Source organism: Microcaecilia unicolor, chromosome 9 (assembly GCF_901765095.1).
Source record: "Microcaecilia unicolor chromosome 9, aMicUni1.1, whole genome shotgun sequence".
Taxonomy (NCBI): domain Eukaryota; kingdom Metazoa; phylum Chordata; class Amphibia; order Gymnophiona; family Siphonopidae; genus Microcaecilia; species Microcaecilia unicolor.
In genome coordinates, this window is record NC_044039.1 from 16,802,318 (window position 1) to 16,821,023 (window position 18,706).

Consider the following 18,706-nt stretch of genomic DNA (forward strand, 5'->3'; position numbering starts at 1 on the left):
AGAAGCCTGCGCGGCCACATTGCTGATCTGCAAGGGCCGACTTCTACATGGAATGTTGCTAGTGGAATAGCAACATTCCATGTAGAATCTCAAATAGTAGCAACAGTGGAGGAGTGGCCTAGTGGTTTGGGTGGTGGACTTTGGTCCTGGGGAACTGAGTTTGATTCCTGGCACAGGCAGCTCCTTGTGACTCTGGACAAGTCACTTAACCCTCCATTGCCCCATGTAAGCCGCATTGAGCCTGCCATGAGTGGGAAAGTGCGGGGTACAAATGTAACAAAAATAAAATAGATACTACATAAGTAGTGCCACACTGGGAAAGACCAAAGGTCCATCTAGCCCAGCATCCTGTCACCGACAGTGGCCAATCCAGGTCAAGGGCACCTGGCACGCTCCCCAAACGTAAAAACATTCCAGACAAGTTATACCTAAAAATGCGGAATTTTTCCAAGTCCATTTAATAGCGGTCTATGGACTTGTCCTTTAGGAATCTATCTAACCCCTTTTTAAACTCCGTCAAGCTAACCGCCCGTACCACGTTCTCCGGCAACGAATTCCAGAGTCTAATTACACGTTGGGTGAAGAAACATTTTCTCCAATTCGTTTTAAATTTACCACACTGTAGCTTCAACTCATGCCCTCTAGTCCTAGTATTTTTGGATAGCGTGAACAGTCGCTTCACATCCACCCGATCCATTCCACTCATTATTTTATACACTTCTATCATATCTCCCCTCAGCCGTCTCTTCTCCAAGCTGAAAAGCCCTAGCCTTCTCAGCCTCTCTTCGTAGGAAAGTCGTCCCATCCCCACTATCATTTTCGTCGCCCTTCGCTGTACCTTTTCCAATTCTACTATATCTTTTTTGAGATACGGAGACCAGTACTGAACACAATACTCCAGGTGCGGTCACACCATGGAGCGATACAACGGCATTATATATCCGCACACCTGGACTCCATACCCTTCCTAATAACACCCAACATTCTATTCGCTTTCCTAGCCGCAGCAGCACACTGAGCAGAAGGTTTCAGCGTATCATCGACGACGACACCCAGATCCCTTTCTTGATCCGTAACTCCTAACGCGGAACCTTGCAAGACGTAGCTATAATTCGGGTTCCTCTTACCCACATGCATCACTTTGCACTTGTCAACATTGAACTTCATCTGCCACTTGCACGCCCATTCTCCCAGTCTCGCAAGGTCCTCCTGTAATCGTTCACATTCCTCCTGCGACTTGACGACCCTGAATAATTTTGTGTCATCGGCGAATTTAATTACCTCACTAGTTATTCCCATCTCTAGGTCATTTATAAATACATTAAAAAGCAACGGACCCAGCACAGACCCCTGCGGGACCCCACTAACTACCCTCCTCCACTGAGAATACTGGCCACGCAATCCTACTCTCTGCTTCCTATCTTTAAACCAGTTCTTAATCCATAATAATACCCTACCTCCGATTCCATGACTCTGCAATTTCTTCAGGAGTCTTTCGTGCGGCACTTTGTCAAACGCCTTCTGAAAATCCAGATATACAATATCAACCGGCTCCCCATTGTCCACATGTTTGCTTACCCCCTCAAAAAAATGCATTAGATTGGTGAGGCAAGACTTTCCTTCACTAAATCCGTGCTGACTTTGTCTCATCAGTCCATGTTTTTGTATATGCTCTGCAATTTTATTCTTAATAATAGCCTCCACCATCTTGCCCGGCACCGGCGTCAGACTCACCGGTCTATAATTTCCCGGATCTCCTCTGGAACCCTTCTTAAAAATCGGAGTAACATTGGCTACCCTCCAGTCTTCCGGTACTACACTCGATTTTAGAGACAGATTGCATATTTCTAACAGTAGATCCGCAAGTTCATTTTTTAGTTCTATTAATACTCTGGGATGAATACCATCAGGTCCCGGTGATTTACTACTCTTCAGCTTGCTGAACTGACCCATTACATCCTCCAAGGTTACAGAGAATTTGTTTAGTTTCTCCGACTCCCCCGCTTCAAATATTCTTTCCGGCACCGGTGTCCCCCCCAAATCCTCCTCGGTGAAGACCGAAGCAAAGAATTCATTTAATTTCTCCGCTACGGCTTTGTCCTCCTTGATCGCCCCTTTAACACCATTTTCGTCCAGCGGCCCAACCGACTCTTTGGCCGGTTTCCTGCTTTTAATGTATCTAAAAAAATTTTTACTATGTATTTTTGCTTCCAACGCTAATTTCTTCTCAAAGTCCTTTTTTGCCCTCCTTATCTCCGCTTTGCATTTGGCTTGGCATTCCTTTTGATCTATCCTGTTACTTTCAGTTGGTTCTCTTCTCCACTTTCTGAAGGATTGTTTTTTGGCTCTAATGATTTCCTTTATCTTACTGTTTAGCCACGCCGGCTGACGTTTAGTCTTTTTTCCCTTTTTTCTAATACGTGGAATATATTTGTCCTGAACCTCCAGGATGGTGTTTTTAAACAGCATCCACGCCTGATGCAAGTTTTTTACTCTGCGAGCTGCTCCTTTCAGTCTTTTTTTCACCATTTTTCTCATTTTGTCGTAATCACCTTTTCTATAGTTAAACGCTAGCGTACTTGATTTCCTAGTTTCACTTCCTTCAATGCCAATATCAAAACCGATCATATTATGATCACTGTTATCAAGCGGCCCTCGTATCGTTACCCCCTGCACTAGATCATGAGCACCACTAAGGACTAAGTCTAGTATTTTTCCTTCTCTTGTCGGCTCCTGAACTAGCTGTTCCATGAAGCTGTCCTTGATTTCATCAAGAAATCTTATGTCCCTTGCGTGTACAGATGTTACATTAACCCAGTCTATATGCGGGTAATTGAAATCCCCCATTATTATTGTGTTGCCCAGTTTGTTTGCGTCCCTGATTTCCTTTAACATTTCCGCATCCGTCTGTTCGTCCTGGCCAGGCGGACGGTAGTACACTCCTATCACTATCCTTTTCCCCTTTGCACATGGAATTTCAATCCACAGTGATTCCAAGGAGTGTTTTGTTTCCTGCAGAATTTTCAATCTATTTGATTCAAGGCTCTCGTTAATATACAATGCTACCCCTCCACCAATCCGATTCACCCTATCACTACGATATAATTTGTACCCCGGTATGACAGTGTCCCACTAGTTATCCTCCTTCCACCAGGTCTCAGAGATGCCTATTATATCTAATTTTTCATTTAGTGCAATATATTCCAACTCCCCCATCTTATTTCTTAGGCTCCTGGCATTCGCATATAGACATTTCAAACTATGTTTGTTGTTCCTAAGTACATCATGCTTAGTACTTGACAGATACTATTGGAGATTCTACGTGGAATGTTGCTACTATTGGAGATTCTACATGGAATGTTGCTATTCCACTAGCAACATTCCATGTAGAAGGCTGCGCAGGACGTCAGACTCACAGAAGCAGAAGCCTGCACGGCCACATTGGTGATCTGCAAGGGCCGACTTCTACATGGAGTGTTGCTAGTGGAATAGCAACATTCCTTGTAGAATCTCCAAAAGTAGCAACATTCCATGTAGAATCTCAAATAGAAGCAACAGTGGAGGAGTGGCCTAGTGGTTAGGGTGGTGGACTTTGGTCCTGAGGAACTGAGTTTCATTCCCAGCACAGGCAGCTCCTTGTGACTCTGGGCAAATCACTTAACCCTCCATTGCCCCATGTAAGCCGCATTCAGCCTTCCATGAGTGGGAAAGCGCGGGGTACAAATGTAACAAAAATAAAATACAGGGCCAACAAATTAGTTGCAGATTAAACTCCTTTATTGTACGTGGCACTCCCAGGCCCTACATGAATTCTTACAGCCTACAAATGAATGCAGCAGTACCTTTTTTTAGTGGTTGATGCTGTTTTGTTACACTTATAAATATATATTATTTGTGCTGACTGTACAGGATACTACAGAAGCCAAGTAGATATCAAGATGTCACTTCTACCTCATTTGACCACAACACAATCTTGTATTTGTTATCAACCAAAATGGCAAACGCCTTTAAGGTACTTTGTAAGCCACATTGAGCCTGCAAATAGGTGGGAAAATGTGGGGTATAAAAGTAACAAATAAATAAATAAATATATTAGTACAGGGAGAAAATGAGGGGCCCTTTTACTAAGCCACGTAGGCAACTACGCGCACCAAACGCTCGCCAAATTGGAGTTACTGCTTGGTTACTGCATGGCCCTTGCGGTAATTTAAATTTTGGCATGTGTCCGCTACGTGCGTCTGAAAGATATTTTTTATTTTCTGACAAAGGGCAGCTATGCGCGTCAAGTGGAATTTGACACGCGTAGACCATTACCGCGTGAGACCTTACCGCTAGGTCAATGGCTTGCAATAAGGTCTCAGACCCATAATGGACACGTGGCAGTTTTCATTTTGCCACCCGTCCATTTTCGGCAAAAAAAGGCATTTTTTGTAGGTGCGTTAAAAAATAATTCTGCGTGCGCCCAAAACCCGCGTCTACACAGGCCATTTTTCAGCGCACCTTAGTAAAAGCACCCCTCATTATTAACATGATGTGCAATGTGGACATGGAGAAAATGAATGATTAACATGTTGTGCAATGTTCTAACACGGGGGGGGGGGGGGTAGTCAATCACGGTCCCTGAGGGCCACAACCCAGTTGGGTTTTTCAAGATTTCCACAATGAATATCTTCCATCTTAAGTAGAGAGGTGTGGTGGCCGTGTTAGTCCACTCTTAAAGGTTATCAATAGAAATCAAACAAAATAAAACACGGAAAAGAAAATAAGATGATACCTTTTTTATTGGACATAACTTAATACATTTCTTGATTAGCTTTCGAAGGTTGCCCTTCTTCCTCAGATCGGAAATAAGCAAATGTGCTAGCTGACAGTGTATATAAGTGAAAACATTCAAGCATTACTATGACAGTAAAATAGATACTATTGGAGATTCTACATGGAATGTTGCTACTATTGGAGATTCTACATGGAATGTTGCTATTCCACTAGCAACATTCCATGTAGAAGCCTGCGCGGCCACATTGGTGATCTGCAAGGGCCGACTTCTACATGGAATGTTGCTAGTGGAATAGCAACATTCCATGTAGAATCTATAGAAATCAAACAAAATAAAACATGGAAAAGAAAATAAGATGATACCTTTTTTATTGGACATAACTTAATACATTTCTTGATTAGCTTTCGAAGGTTGCCCTTCTTCGAAAGCTAATCAAGAAATGCATTATGTCCAATAAAAAAGGTATCATCTTATTTTCTTTTCCATGTTTTATTTTGTTTGATTTTTATTGATAACCACAATGAATATGTATGAGATTGGTCTGCATGTACTGCTTCCATTGTATGCAGATAGATTTTATGCATATTCATTGTGGAAACCTTCTAAACCAATTTGGGTTATGGACCTCGAGGATCATGGTTGCCCAGCCCTGCTCTAACAGATAAGGATGTCCTATCGCTCAATACCTTACAATCCAAGTGGGAAGAAAACAAATCATGCAAGATATATAAGGACTGGGACATTTGCAAATATAATAGTGCTATGGTGAAATAGAGAAGTAATGGTGGGCTTTATGGAGACAAGAATATCTCTGGGAATTTCAGGTAGTGAGAGGAGCAAAATGTCTATTTCAGGGGGGACTGAGGTTCACAGAGAGACAATGCCAAAGGAAAAAGCTGAGGGTGAAACTAAGCTGAAGAAGTAATGGAAGCTGGGTAGATAAAAGACAAGATACAGAGAACTCAATATACAGAAGAAGTTGTAATGAGAATGAGGAATAAAGGGGCAGAAGAATTCAAACCCTTAAAAGGGAGAAGGAGAAGCCTAAAATGAACACGAAAGCGTGAAGAAGCTGGGGGCTGATTTGCAGGTCATTAAAATGATGCCAATTGCTCCATTCAGATTGAACTATACAAAGCCACTATAGGTGATGGATTCGAGTGACTAGATCACAACTACCTTTTAGTTTAACCTGGTTGCTTACCGCAATAAATATTTGATAATATGACGGCTCACAGAACCATGTTGTTAAAGCAGAATCGGTGCACGAACATGGTATCTCCTCGTGTTCTGCAACATACGTATTCTTCTCCCAGTCACTTGAATTGCTTATTCCACAGCATGAATGCTACAGAAAAACAAAAGTCCTCATATTTTTCATCTCTCTGTTGGTGCAACGTATAATACACAGAGCACTATAATTTTCAGGATGATCAAAATAAACCATAGAATTGCTCACGGGACCAGGGTCCATCATTCATGTAATAGTTGTTGTTAATATAATAAAATTGACCTCACCTATGTAAAGGTAATATATCAGGTAGAGAAATAAACATAAGCATCGCCTGATTGGGGCTAACCTGCCTTCCAGGTGCTGTGGAGGACTTGCAGCCCATCTGCATATCCTCCCAGCCTTCTCTGGGGTGACTCCCTGGCGCACTCCGAACCACCCAGGGTCTCTGCTCCAGGTGCCTAGCACTTCCACCAGCTGCCTGCCAGAAATATTTTCTCCCTACAGGTTTTATTTTCTTTCTGCTATTTCCAATGATTCCAGTACAATTTATTTTCTTGACTAGCCGTTGAGCCCGTGAAAACGGGCTACTTTTGGAATGGGGGGGGGGTTCCGAGCCCCCCCCCCCCCGGAGTCGGCGGCGCCGCCGCCCCTCCACCCGGCCCGAGCAGCACTGTAAACTTACATCAGCAGGCACATCAGCAAAGCTGCCGTCGGGGCGGGCTTCCTTCTCTGCCTGTGTGTCCCGCCCTCGTGTGACGTAACGTCGGCGAGGGCGGGACAAAGGCAGAGAAGGAAGCCCCGATGGCAGCTTTGCTGATGTGCCTGCTGCTGCGTGGTGATGTAAGTTCACAGTGCTCGGGCCAGATGGAGGGGCGGCGGCAACTCCGGGGGAGGGGGAGCGGTTCCAACGTCTGCAGCATGCCAGTACAGACTTCCCTCTCTGTCCCGCCCCCGTCACACGTATTGAAGCGGGGCGGGGCAGAGAGGGAAGTCTCTACTGCGCATTTGCGAGTGAGTACGGTCACTCGCCCTTTATATGTTTGATACTGTCCCTTCCCAATCCCTTTCTCCATCTGAAACCACTGTATATTTCAGGACCACATTGCCCATTTTCTTCTTTCATCACCTCTTTTGATTTCTCCCTTCTTCTCAGCTCTAAAGCTTCAACATTTTTTCCCTTTCATTTAACCATCTCCATTCTGTCTGAGTGCATCTCATCTTCGTCACTGCCATTATGCCTTTCCTACTCTTCTCCGTACTCTCTTGCTCCTCCTGCTCTCTGCTGGGGATATCAATCCCAATCCTGGTCCTCCAAATCAACTCTCACCCTATTCATGCAGGTCACACTGCAATATCTCCAATCTCATTTCGGTTCTTCTCCTCTCCTCTTCTGACATTGCTGCCTGAATGTCTCACTGCTATCTGAAACTAAACATGTCCAAGACTGAGCTTATCATCTTTCCCCCCTAAACTCACCTCTGTTTCCCCATTCTCTATCATTGTGGATAACATGTCCATCCTCCCTCGCTCCTCAGTTCGTAACCTTGGGGTCATCTTTGACTCCTCTCTCTCTTTCTTGCACATATCCAACAGACTGCTATATCCTGTTGTTTCTTTCTCTATAACATCACCAAAATTTGTCTCTTCCTTTATGAGCACACTACCAACACCCTTATCCTCACTCTTATCACCTCTTGCTTAGACTAGTGCAACTTGCTTCTCACAGGTCTTTAAGAGGGGCATAAAGGAACATGGGCGGCCATCTCTAAGGGCGAACTAGGGAAGGGCCAAAACTGACCGTATTATCGAAAAAGATGGACGCCCATCTTTCGTTTCGATAATACGGTCCGGCCCGGCCAAATCCCAACATTTAGGTCGACATTAAAGATGGCCGAACTCGGTTTTCGCTGATAATGGAAACCGAGAGCGGCCATCTAAAAAACGGCCAAATCCAAGGACGTCAGTCAGGACTCACAGCATTGATCAGCGAATGCGCCGGAGACCGGCGCTGAAGAAGACTAAGGCTGGCTGGGGTTGGGGATCCCTGCCAGCAAAGGTACCTGGCGGCGGGGTTCAGAAGTGGCGGGGAAGGGTCGGCGGCGGCAGGGGGGTCCAAAAGTGGTGGGGGGTCGGCTGCTGGGGTAGGCGGGCTAAAATGTGCCTCCCACCTTGGGCTCTGGACCCCCCTCCCACCAAGGTCTGGCTACACCCCTGATTTATACATGCCAATTGTGAATCGGGCTTGTAAAATAGCCACTGCAGCTCTATTATCCATGGATTTTCAGGCCTTACAGGTGTAGTATCAGGCTAAAATATTATCACAGAGAACACCACCACACATCAATATATCCTTGACAATAAATGATATTAGATTTTGAAAATAATTCTTACAGTGTTCTGTACAACATTCAGAAGTTCCCAGGTATGCTTTTTTGCTTCATATAGACTGTAATTCCCATACTCGTTGATAAGTATCTTAAAGTTTGATATCATTTTTTTCTTGAACTGTAAATAATAAATCGTATTATGCAAATAAATAATAAACGTTTCTGCTACAATAGTTCTAAGATTGTGCAAAACCTATTTGCATTCTGTACTTCTCTTTTTAATTTCAGTAATTTTAAATAGACTTCGTTGTAATAATTACCAATGATATTGATATAAAAATCCTCCCAAAAGACAAAAAGGCATTTATGAATATAAAAAAACAAACCAAAAAAAGTAGGGTCGGACCAATGGTCATCTACAAAAGGAGCCAAATTCAGAGATCAAGGTGAACAAAATTTAAAGTTGGGAGTCTTTTACTAAGGTTCACTAGCGTTTTTAGCTCATGCTAAAAATCAGCTGGTGCTAAATGCTGAGATGCCCATCGTGGTTGTCTCAGCGTTTAGTGCCAGCTGATTTTTAGCGCACATTAGTAAAAGACCCCCTTATTGACCAGAAAAAAATCAGATATATTCAAACTCATTCCGACTTGACACGGAACTGTTGTTTCAGCAATCCAGTGCCTGCTTTAGGAGTCGGTATATCTGAAAACATACGAAAAAAATGACAAAGAAAAACAAAAAGACACAAAAAGACAATAAAACATCTGAATTATAATTAAAACAATATAAACAGATCGCCTCTAATTTAATATACAATAAAAACAGATATACAGCTGATATGACCAACAAGATAAATATCCCATCTTGTTAAAAGTATGAAAACACATAATCAAGGGAATGAAATAATATACAATAAATGTTAAGATATACGTATATAATCGGGCTAGTCTACACAAAACATTAACCTCCTGATTCTATAAATGTTGCCAAAAATTGCATGCAAAAATTTAGGCACGTTCCCGATTTGCTTGCACAATTTAGTACAATAACTAGCTGTTGAGCCCGTAAAAACGGGCTAGTAAAGGAAGGGGGGGGGGGTTGAAAGGCCCCCCCCCCCAGATAGGTCACCGCCGCCCCTCCCCCCCCGGAGTCCCCTCCGCCACCCGGGCCGGGTACCTGGCTTCACTATTGAAACCGCCGGAATGCAGCACACAGTTCATCTGAGCTGCCGTCGGCCTTCCTTCTTCTCTGCGTGTCTTCCGCCCTCGTGTGACGTAACGTCGGCGAGGGCGGGACACAGGCAGGTAAGGAAGGCCAACGGCAGCTCAGATGAGCTGTGTGCTGCGTTCCGGCGGTTTGAATAGTGAAGCCAGGTACCCGGGCCGGGTGGAGGGTGGGTGGCGGCGGCGACTCCGGGTGGGTGGGGGGAGCGGTAGCGGTAACCCTGGGAGGGGGGAGCGGTGGCGACGGCGGTTCCCTCACTCGCAGGTGCACAGGTTCCCTCTCTGTCACGCCCCCGTCATCATGTATTGACGCGGGGGCGGGACAGAGAGGGTCTCTACTGCGCATTTGCGAGCAAGTACGCCTCTTGCCATTTATATGTTTGATAAGCCAATTAGTGCTAATAATTGACTTTTTAACAAGCAATTATTTATTTATTTATTTTATTTGTATTCCACATTTTCCCACCTATTTGCAGGCTCAATGTGGCTTACATCGTACCAGAGGTGCGTTTGCAGTCTCCGGTGTTTACAAATACAGAGTGATGTTGAGATGAGATATCGTTCATGTGGGACAGCCACATAAGGTCATTGAACAGTGGGAGAGTTGCGTTTTGTGCATTTTGTATTCTAGTGTTATTGTGTTGCAGAGATCAAGCATTTGTTGGGTTGGTAGGATATGCCTTCTCCGGAAGTGTAGGTGGTCATATGAGGTTTTCATGGCTTTTGGTAATGCGTTCCACAATTGGGTGCTTATGCAGGAAAAGTTGGATGCGTAGGTTGATTTCTATTTGAGTCCTTTGCAGCTTGGGTAGTGCAGGTTTAGGTACGTTCGTGATGATTCGGATGTGTTTCTCGTAGGTAGGTCGATCAAGTCTGTCATGTATCCCGGGGTTTCACCGTAGATAATCTTGTGAACCATTGTGCACATTATTGGCACTAATTAGATTTAATTGGGACTTACCCACGTAAAGCTAGGTGCGGGATCGGGGCCTAAAATTTACACATGGCCCAAAAAAGGGGGTATGGAAATGGGAGGGTCTTGGGTTTCGGAGCTAGGTATGTAAATGTAGAATAATGGTGCTCTATGTATAAATTTATGCACGGGCATTTTCACCATGCTTTCATTGGTGCAAGTGGCCATGCCTAAATTTACGCATTCATTTTATAAACTGTGCAGAATTTTAGGTGCCATGGCTTTTTTTGGTGCCAATGTTTTAGGCACCATATAAAGAATCTAGCCCCAAGTAGAAATGGTAAGCCTTAATGGGCAAAACAAATCTATGGATATAAATACCAAGTGAAAGATTTGTGTGTCACATCTATGTTTCACATGTTTCCGGGCATGTACATCTATCTTCATGCAAAGTACAAAACAGGGGAATCCTCCACGACGACAAATCACAGCAGAAAAAAAGTAGAGGCTGACCAATACGATTCACCACTGGAGACTTGAATCCAACAGTCTTTATTGATATAAGTAAAAGAAGGACCCGACACGGGACGTGTTTCGGCACTTACAAGCGCCTACATCAGTGAGTATATCATTTGACCCCCTGATGTATGCGCTTGTAAGCGCCGAAACACGGCCCGTGTCGGGTCCTTCTTTACTTATATCAATAAAGACTGTTGGATTCAAGTCTCCAGTGGTGAATCGTCTTTGGTCAGCCTCATCTATCTTCATGCACATGCCCAGATGAGATGTATTAATCTGTTTTATATGGAACTAGTCGTTGAGCCCGTTAAAACGGGCTAGTGGGTCGCCGGTGCCCCCTCCCCCCGAGGTCGCCGCTGGCCCCTCCCCCCACCCCCAAGGTCGCCGGTGCCCCCCCCCCCCGAGTCGCCACCGCCACCACCCCTCCACCCGGCCCGTCTCTTCGCTATTCAACTTACATCTCCGCAGCAGGCAGATCAGCTGAGCTCCTGTCGGCCTTACTTCTCTGCCTGTGTCCCGCCCTCGTGTGACATAACGTTGGCGAGGGAGGGACACAGGCAGGGAAGGAAGGCCAATGGCAGCTCAGCTGATCTGCCCGCTGCGGAGATGTAAGTTGAATAGCGAAGAGACGGGCCGGGTGGAGGGGTGGCGGCAGCGGCGACTCCGGGGGGGTACTAGTGGCGGCGACCTCGGGGGGGAGGGAGGGGGAGCGGTGGCGACCTCGGCGGTTCCCTCCCCGTCGCGCAGTTTCCCTCTCTGTCCCGCTCCCCGTCATCACGTATTGACGCGGGGGCGGGACAGGGAGGGAAATCTCTACTGCGCATTTGCGAGTCGAGTATGGTCACTCGCCGTTTAAATGTTTGATATTTAAAGCTTTTTCCTTCTAAATCTGACATCAGAATTGCTTACCTGTAACCAATATTCTCTGAGAAGAGCAGAATGTAAGTCCTCACAAATGGACAATGTTATCTTATGAAGTCCAGTGCAATATACAAAGTAACTAGCTTCTAAAACTCTAAAGAGCTACTGTGCGTATACTGGTTCCTGCATTACCACCATCACATGAGACCACATCAGTTCTACACCAAGCTTGAGAACAGGATTTATTGACCTAACCTCCTATGAGAGCATTTCAAGGGAGTGCCATGCAATACTGAGGCCACATGGTCCAACATTGTTAACATGCACCACACTAATATCTGCTAACCTTTAAACGTTTCTTTCAACACGGACAATAAGTTGGTGATCTTTTCCTGTGGAAGGCAAGCTTTTTCTAGAGTCAAATATAACAGAGCTTCTGTAATTCCAACTGAGGTGTTGAACTCAAATGGGAAAATTTATAACAAATCCTAGTGACTTCAAAATTCAGGTAGTTCTGTTCATTGATCCTATATCGCCTTCCTGTATTGTGCTCATTGAGCCAGAGAAGCAACTGCACCCCTGATCTGTGTAAGTATGTCACTACCACGGCTAGGTATATTGGGCCAAATTCTATAAATAGCGCCCTTAAAAAATCGGCGGCGAAAAACCACGTGCTTAGCGGATTCTAAAAACTACACCCAAAGTTAAGTGTAGTTTATAGAATACGCTCATGTGCCGTTCTTGCGACTAAAATTTAGGCCACCTAAAACCAGGCCTAAATACCTGCATCTAACTTAGGTGCAGATCGGGTGTATTCCATAACAGTGCGCATAGTTTTTTAAAATGCTCACGACCCGCCCATTCCATACCCATGTTCACGCCCCCCTTCTCAGCTGCTTGCATAAGAATTTACACGCACCACGTTATAGAATATGACTAGAAAGTTGTGAGTGTATATTCTAATTAAAGCCAATGAGTGCCACTAATTGGTTGTTAAGTATCAATTATTGGTGCTAATAGGCTTCTTCATCAATTAATTTGTGCACACAATTTAGCCATGAGCATTTATAGAATTTGGGGGTTTGTGAAGACTTGTTTTGCTGATGTTAGGCCAAAGAGCAGGATTCAATGATAGGACTGATGTGGCCCAGTAGCATCATGCCACTGTTGCTCCATTTGCATGTTTTACATCTCATTACTATGCACCATGGATTAACCTACATATTATTAGGGCAGCAAAACCAGTGTTAAAGCCCTTTAAGAAATGTTAACGAGCAAGTAACGCAGAATGGTACCCTAACACAAATTGATAACTACTTTCCTTAGATTCATCTTTTAAAAAAATATCTCTTTCACTTCACACCAACCTTAAAAGTAACCCTTTAACTACACAAGCCATAATTTTATTCCACCAGGGTACTTTTATCATGAGGAATAAAGGGTTCTTTGTTGCATATGTATCAATATCTGGCCCCATGCACAAATTATTCCAGCTCTGTCCTAGTGTTCTTCCCACTGAAAATAGAGGCAAAAGTTTCATTATAATGTAAAAAAAAAAAAATGTTTGCACCAGGGCAGAACTTTGGTACATCTTCCTCTTATATATTCACATATACCAGCAGACCCAACTCTTCAGTATACAAAACAATATGAATAATACAATATATAAAGATTTACATACGTTATCTCTTTGTGAGAGCAGCAGAATAATTATTGAAAACTGTAAGATGGACATCAGAGCAATTATGACCATATACTAGAAAAAAGACAAGCAAACAAAAGCAAAAAAGATTAAAGATCAGATGTTTGTTTGAAACATTGCAGGATGAATGTTTCATGAGTTCTAGAAGTGGTATGTGTGGTTATGCATGAGCATAATGAAAAGACCACAAGGCCTTTCTGATGCACGTGCAGGATTTCTTGTGCTAAGGCAGCTTTGCAGTTTTGAAGAATTCCTATTTAACAAAGACATATAGGAATAGATTCTATATATCACACCTAAAAAAATGGCACAAAAAAAAACAACAATGCCTAGGTGTATTCTATAAAATACGCCTAAATTTAGGTGTACTTTATAGAATATGTCCAAATTTCCCCATGGTTTATACAATATGCTGAATGCCCATCTGTGCGGTTAAATTTAGTTGCGAGCAGTTATGCCAACTACACAGATCAGGTGTATTCTATAACAATGCGCATAGATTTTAGAAATGCCCATGACCTGCCCATTCCATACCCATGGCCCCTTTTGAACTATACATCTTAGAATTTATGTGCATCAGAATACGCTTAGCCAGTTGTGCACGTAAATTTTAATTAACGCCAATTATGTCAATAATTGCTTGCTAAGTGGCAATTATCGGCGTTGGTTAGTTAACTAATTAAGTTGCGTGCGCAAAACCGGAATACGATCAGATTTGTGCACGCAACTTAAGCAGCGCTATATACAATCCGGGAGATAGGGGGTAATTCTCAAAAGGTTGCGTTGACCCCCGCAGGCTTCCATCTGCCATGAACTGCCCTGGCTGACGTCATTGCCTGTTTCCTGTCTGGCAGAATGCTGCAGATGGAAGACTGTGGGGCTGGCGCAAGCAGCAAGAATGAATCGCTGCCTGCGCTGAGGATGCCTGTATTAACACTGAGGAGGGAAGGCGTTCAGAGACCAGAGTGCAGATGCCGGGACGCCGCAGAGGACAGGGGGGGAAGAGAGCAGTGTGGCACTGCAGCTGAGTGGGCCTGAGACAAGATTGGGTGGGCCTGTGCCCACCCACAGCTACGCCACTGGTACGCATCACTGTACACATTTTGGACAATATTCAGCCCGCAGGAAGCAGGCCGGCTATGATCGGCACTGAGCCTGGATATTCAATGCTGGGCCGTTTCCAGTGTCCAGCATCGATAGCCGGTTAAGTTTATAGCGACCGAAGATAGGACCGCTATGCACTGAATATTCACTGCTTGCCGGTTATATCACGCGATATAGCTGGTTAGCCGCTAATATTCAGCGGAGATAACCGTCTATCTCGTGTTGAACATTAGCGCTTAACCAGCTGAATGCTATTTAACTGGCCAGGAGCCATTCCTGGACAGTTAAAAGCACTGAATATCGTCCGGATTATATGCGGGTACTATACCTGTCCATAGTGGGCTCACAATACTTTTGTACCTAGGGCAATGAGGATATATGATAAATTCAATATAGCATACTCAAAATAGAGAGACAGGACACCAAACTTACTAGAATAAGTAAACATCTGGAATCCTTCATGACACCGAGGTATCCCACGAGAAAAGGGACAATAATGAAAACTCCATTGTACAGTAAAATGTAAGCTATATCCATTATTTCGTTATTCTTTGTGTCTGCATACACTAAAACAAAATGGCAAATGATTCAGTATAAACATTCTGTTTTGAGAATAGGAAACATGTCTACTAAGATGCTTAAAGAAGCTAATGCGGGTTTTACTGTGCATTAAACATTAGTGCGAACCTGTGCTAATGGTCAGTGCATGTTAAAACAGCCAGGGCGGTAAAAATCCTGCATTAGCTGGTAGGGGTGGAGAGCAGGCAGAACAGAGAAGTGGTCACTGGTGACAGTGCATGGGCCATGGCCAAGCACTAGCTGTCATGACTGCCCATAGTGTGGAGGCAGTAGGTAGGTACAATAGAGCTATTGGCAATTCAATAGTGCCAGCTCCTCTTTGTGGCCAGCCCCATCCATTCCCCACTATAATCTGCCCCCAACCGCATCAAGATCTCTCCAACACAATCCCCTTCCAAAAGTCGTCTCCTCAATCCCATTCCTAAAAGCAATTTCCCCCTCTCGATCCCCTTCCAAAAGTCAAGTTGCCTGATCCCCTTCCAAAAGTCCAGATCCCCAACTGGGCAGGCTTCCTTAATCTAAGCCCACTACCTAATTCCTACCTGACCCTGTCTTCCCTGAGTCTCCTTAGAACCCTTGGAACTTACCTGGGGACCATCCAGGTGTGCTAGTGGGGCTGAATGGGAGCAGTCCCCCTCCTCTCCTGCCCAGTCTGGTTCTGGGTCCAAAATGGTGGCTGTTGTCCCCTAGTGGCAGTCTTGTCGTACTATCCCTAGTCTGAACCCTTAGAAGCAGTGCTGAGAGACTATCACTAGGAGTCAGTGGTCGCCATTTTGAATCCGAAATCAGACTGGATGGGAACAATGGGGAACTGCTCCTGCCCGGCCCCACTGGCCCACCATGGATGGCCCCCTGGAAAGCTTCAAGGGTTCTGAGGGGTTCTGGGGGGGGGGGGGGGGGAATAGGGTCAGATAAGGATCGGGTACTGGGTTTAGCTGTGGGGGTGTGGGGGAGCCTTGCCCAGGTTGGGGAGATCTAGACTTTTAGAAAGAGATCAGGAGGGGGACTTACTTTTTTGGAAGGGGATCCGGGGGGGAGGAAATGCTTGAACCACTTGCTCCGTGGCCATTTCGGGGGGGCACTTACCACCACCCACTGAGGTGGCGGTAAGGGCTCCTGCGCTAACCCGGCAATAACTGGGCAGCGGGTGGAACACTGGCGCTACAAAAATAAAAATATTTTTGTACTGCTGGAAGGGGCGGGCACTGGGGGGTGGGAGCTACCACCGGGCTGATGCGGTAGCCCAGCAGTAGTTCTGGATTATTTATTTATTTATTTGTTGCATTTCTATCCCACATTTTCCCACCTATTTGCAGGCTCAATGTGGCTTACAATATTCCGCCCTGTCTATTGCTGATTAGAGAGCAGTAAGCCTGCACTGTGCTTACCCCCGCTTCGTAAAAGACCCCCAACCCCCCCTACCGTCTTTAGTGATTTGTTGAAAAATTCAGACAGAGGAAATCCTTAACTGAAGTGAATTCTACATAAATTTAACTTTGAAAATACTCAGTTTCACTATCAAAAAGGCTAGAAGTAAAATACTATCTGATAACATTATAATAACATACAAAAGCAAATATGTTTACTGAACTATAACTTGAAGTAGGTGTTCTATCACTGAAAGCTGTTGTAAATATCTGAAAATAAACTATCTGTGACTATTGCTGCTGAAATAAATCTAAGGGCTCCTTTAAAAAAACTGCGCTAGCGATTCCTGCGTGGCCAGTGAGAGGAAGCCCACTCAATTCCTATGGGCTTCCTTTCATTTGCCACGTGGGAATTGCTAGCTCAGCTTTGTAACAGAAGCCCTAAGATATCACAGTAACATAGTAGATGACGGCAGAAAAAGACCTGCACGGTCCATCCAGTCTGCCCAAGAAGATAAATTCATATGTGCTACTTTTTTTATTTGTACTGTCCTCTTCAGTGCACAGACCGTATAAGTCTGGCCAGCCCTATCCCCGCCTCCCAACCACCAACCCCGCCTCCCAACCACCATCTCTGGCACAGACCCTATAAGTCTGCCCAGCACTATCCCTGCCTTCCAACTACCAACCCCGCCTCCCAACCACCATCTCTGGCACAGACCCTATAAGTCTGCCCAGCACTATCCCCGCCTCCCAACTACCAACCCCACCTCCCAACCACCATCTCTGGCACAGACCCTATAAGTCTGCCCAGCACTATCCCTGCCTCCCACCACCAGCTCTGGCACAGACCGTATAAGTCTGCCCAGCACTATCCCCGCCGCCCAACCACCAGCCCCAGCACAGACCGTATAAGTCTGGCCAGCCCTATCCCCGCCTCCCAACCACCAACCCCGCCTCCCAACCACCAGTCTGGCACAGACCGTATAAGTCTGCCCAGCACTATCCCTGCCACCCACCACCGGCTCTGGCACAGACCGTATAAGTCTGCCCAGCACTATCCCCGCCTCCCAACCACCAGCTCTGGCACAGACCGTATAAGTCTGCCCAGCACTATCCCTGCCACCCACCACCGGCTCTGGCACAGACCGTATAAGTCTGCCCAGCACTAGTCCCCCCTCCCAACCACCAGCAAACATATAAACGGCAAGTGACCGTACTCACTTGCAAATGCGCAGTACAGACTTCCCTCTCTGTCCCTCCCTCGCGTCAAGACGTCATGACATCAGAGGGCGGAACAGAGAGGGAAACAGAGTCAAATTGTCGGACGCCGCTGCCTCCTGGAAAGGAACATCGCGCAAAACAACCTCCACCCTCCCCCCCATCTCCACCGTCGCTCCCGCCCCCCTCCGTATCGGGCCCCCTGCACTGACCTGACAGCGCCTCTCATCTCCGTGTGGAAGCGCTGCGCTCTGCTGCTGCCTGCAGCGCTTCCACATGGAGATGAGAGGCGCTTTCAGGTCAGTGCAGGGGGCCCGGCACGGAGGGGGGAGGGAGCGGCGGCGATGAGGGTAGCTGGACACGGGGGGAGGGCAGGGGGGAGAGGCCATGGTTGCTGGACTTGGGGTGAGAGCAGGGCACAGAGGAGGGTTGCTGGACATGGGGGGAGGGAGGAGGCCAAGGGAAAGAGGAGGGTCGCTGGATATGGGGGGGGGGGGGGGGGGATCGGTGGACGGGGTGAGACCAGGGGAGAGAGGAGGGCTGCAATACTCCCCTGTTTTTACGGGCTTAATGGTTAGTATATATATAAAATGAAGAACCATTAAGCACACTAATGCACTTCTATTTAAAAAATATTTGAGAACAGTTGTTTGTCTTGTTTATCCTGAATATTCAGTTTATCTTGCTACACACACTGTAACTTAGATCAGTTCCTTATCTCTTGCCTAACTATACAAAGAACTTGCCTTGAGTTTAGCTAACCATCAAATTATCCCAACTGACTCTGAACCACGCATCTTGTTCCCATCATATACCTGCTCTTGGTCCCTCAGCTATATGGCAAGCCGTATTGGAGAAAAGCTTTAGCATTATATCTAT

At 45.6% G+C, this 18,706-nt stretch overlaps 1 protein-coding gene across 1 annotated transcript in view; it reads right to left on the minus strand.

Moving 5' to 3' along the window:
* The window catches only part of TSPAN19 (tetraspanin 19), a 28,165-nt gene that overhangs the window by 4,546 nt on the left and 4,913 nt on the right, over positions 1 to 18,706 (minus strand). Inside the window, exons 4-7 of the mRNA XM_030214852.1 lie at positions 15,093 to 15,226; positions 13,536 to 13,610; positions 8,403 to 8,516; positions 5,982 to 6,125 (exon numbers count right to left, since the gene is read on the minus strand). Coding sequence (XP_030070712.1) covers positions 5,982 to 6,125; positions 8,403 to 8,516; positions 13,536 to 13,610; positions 15,093 to 15,226 — 467 coding nt within the window. The remainder of the gene's footprint in view (positions 1 to 5,981; positions 6,126 to 8,402; positions 8,517 to 13,535; positions 13,611 to 15,092; positions 15,227 to 18,706) is intronic.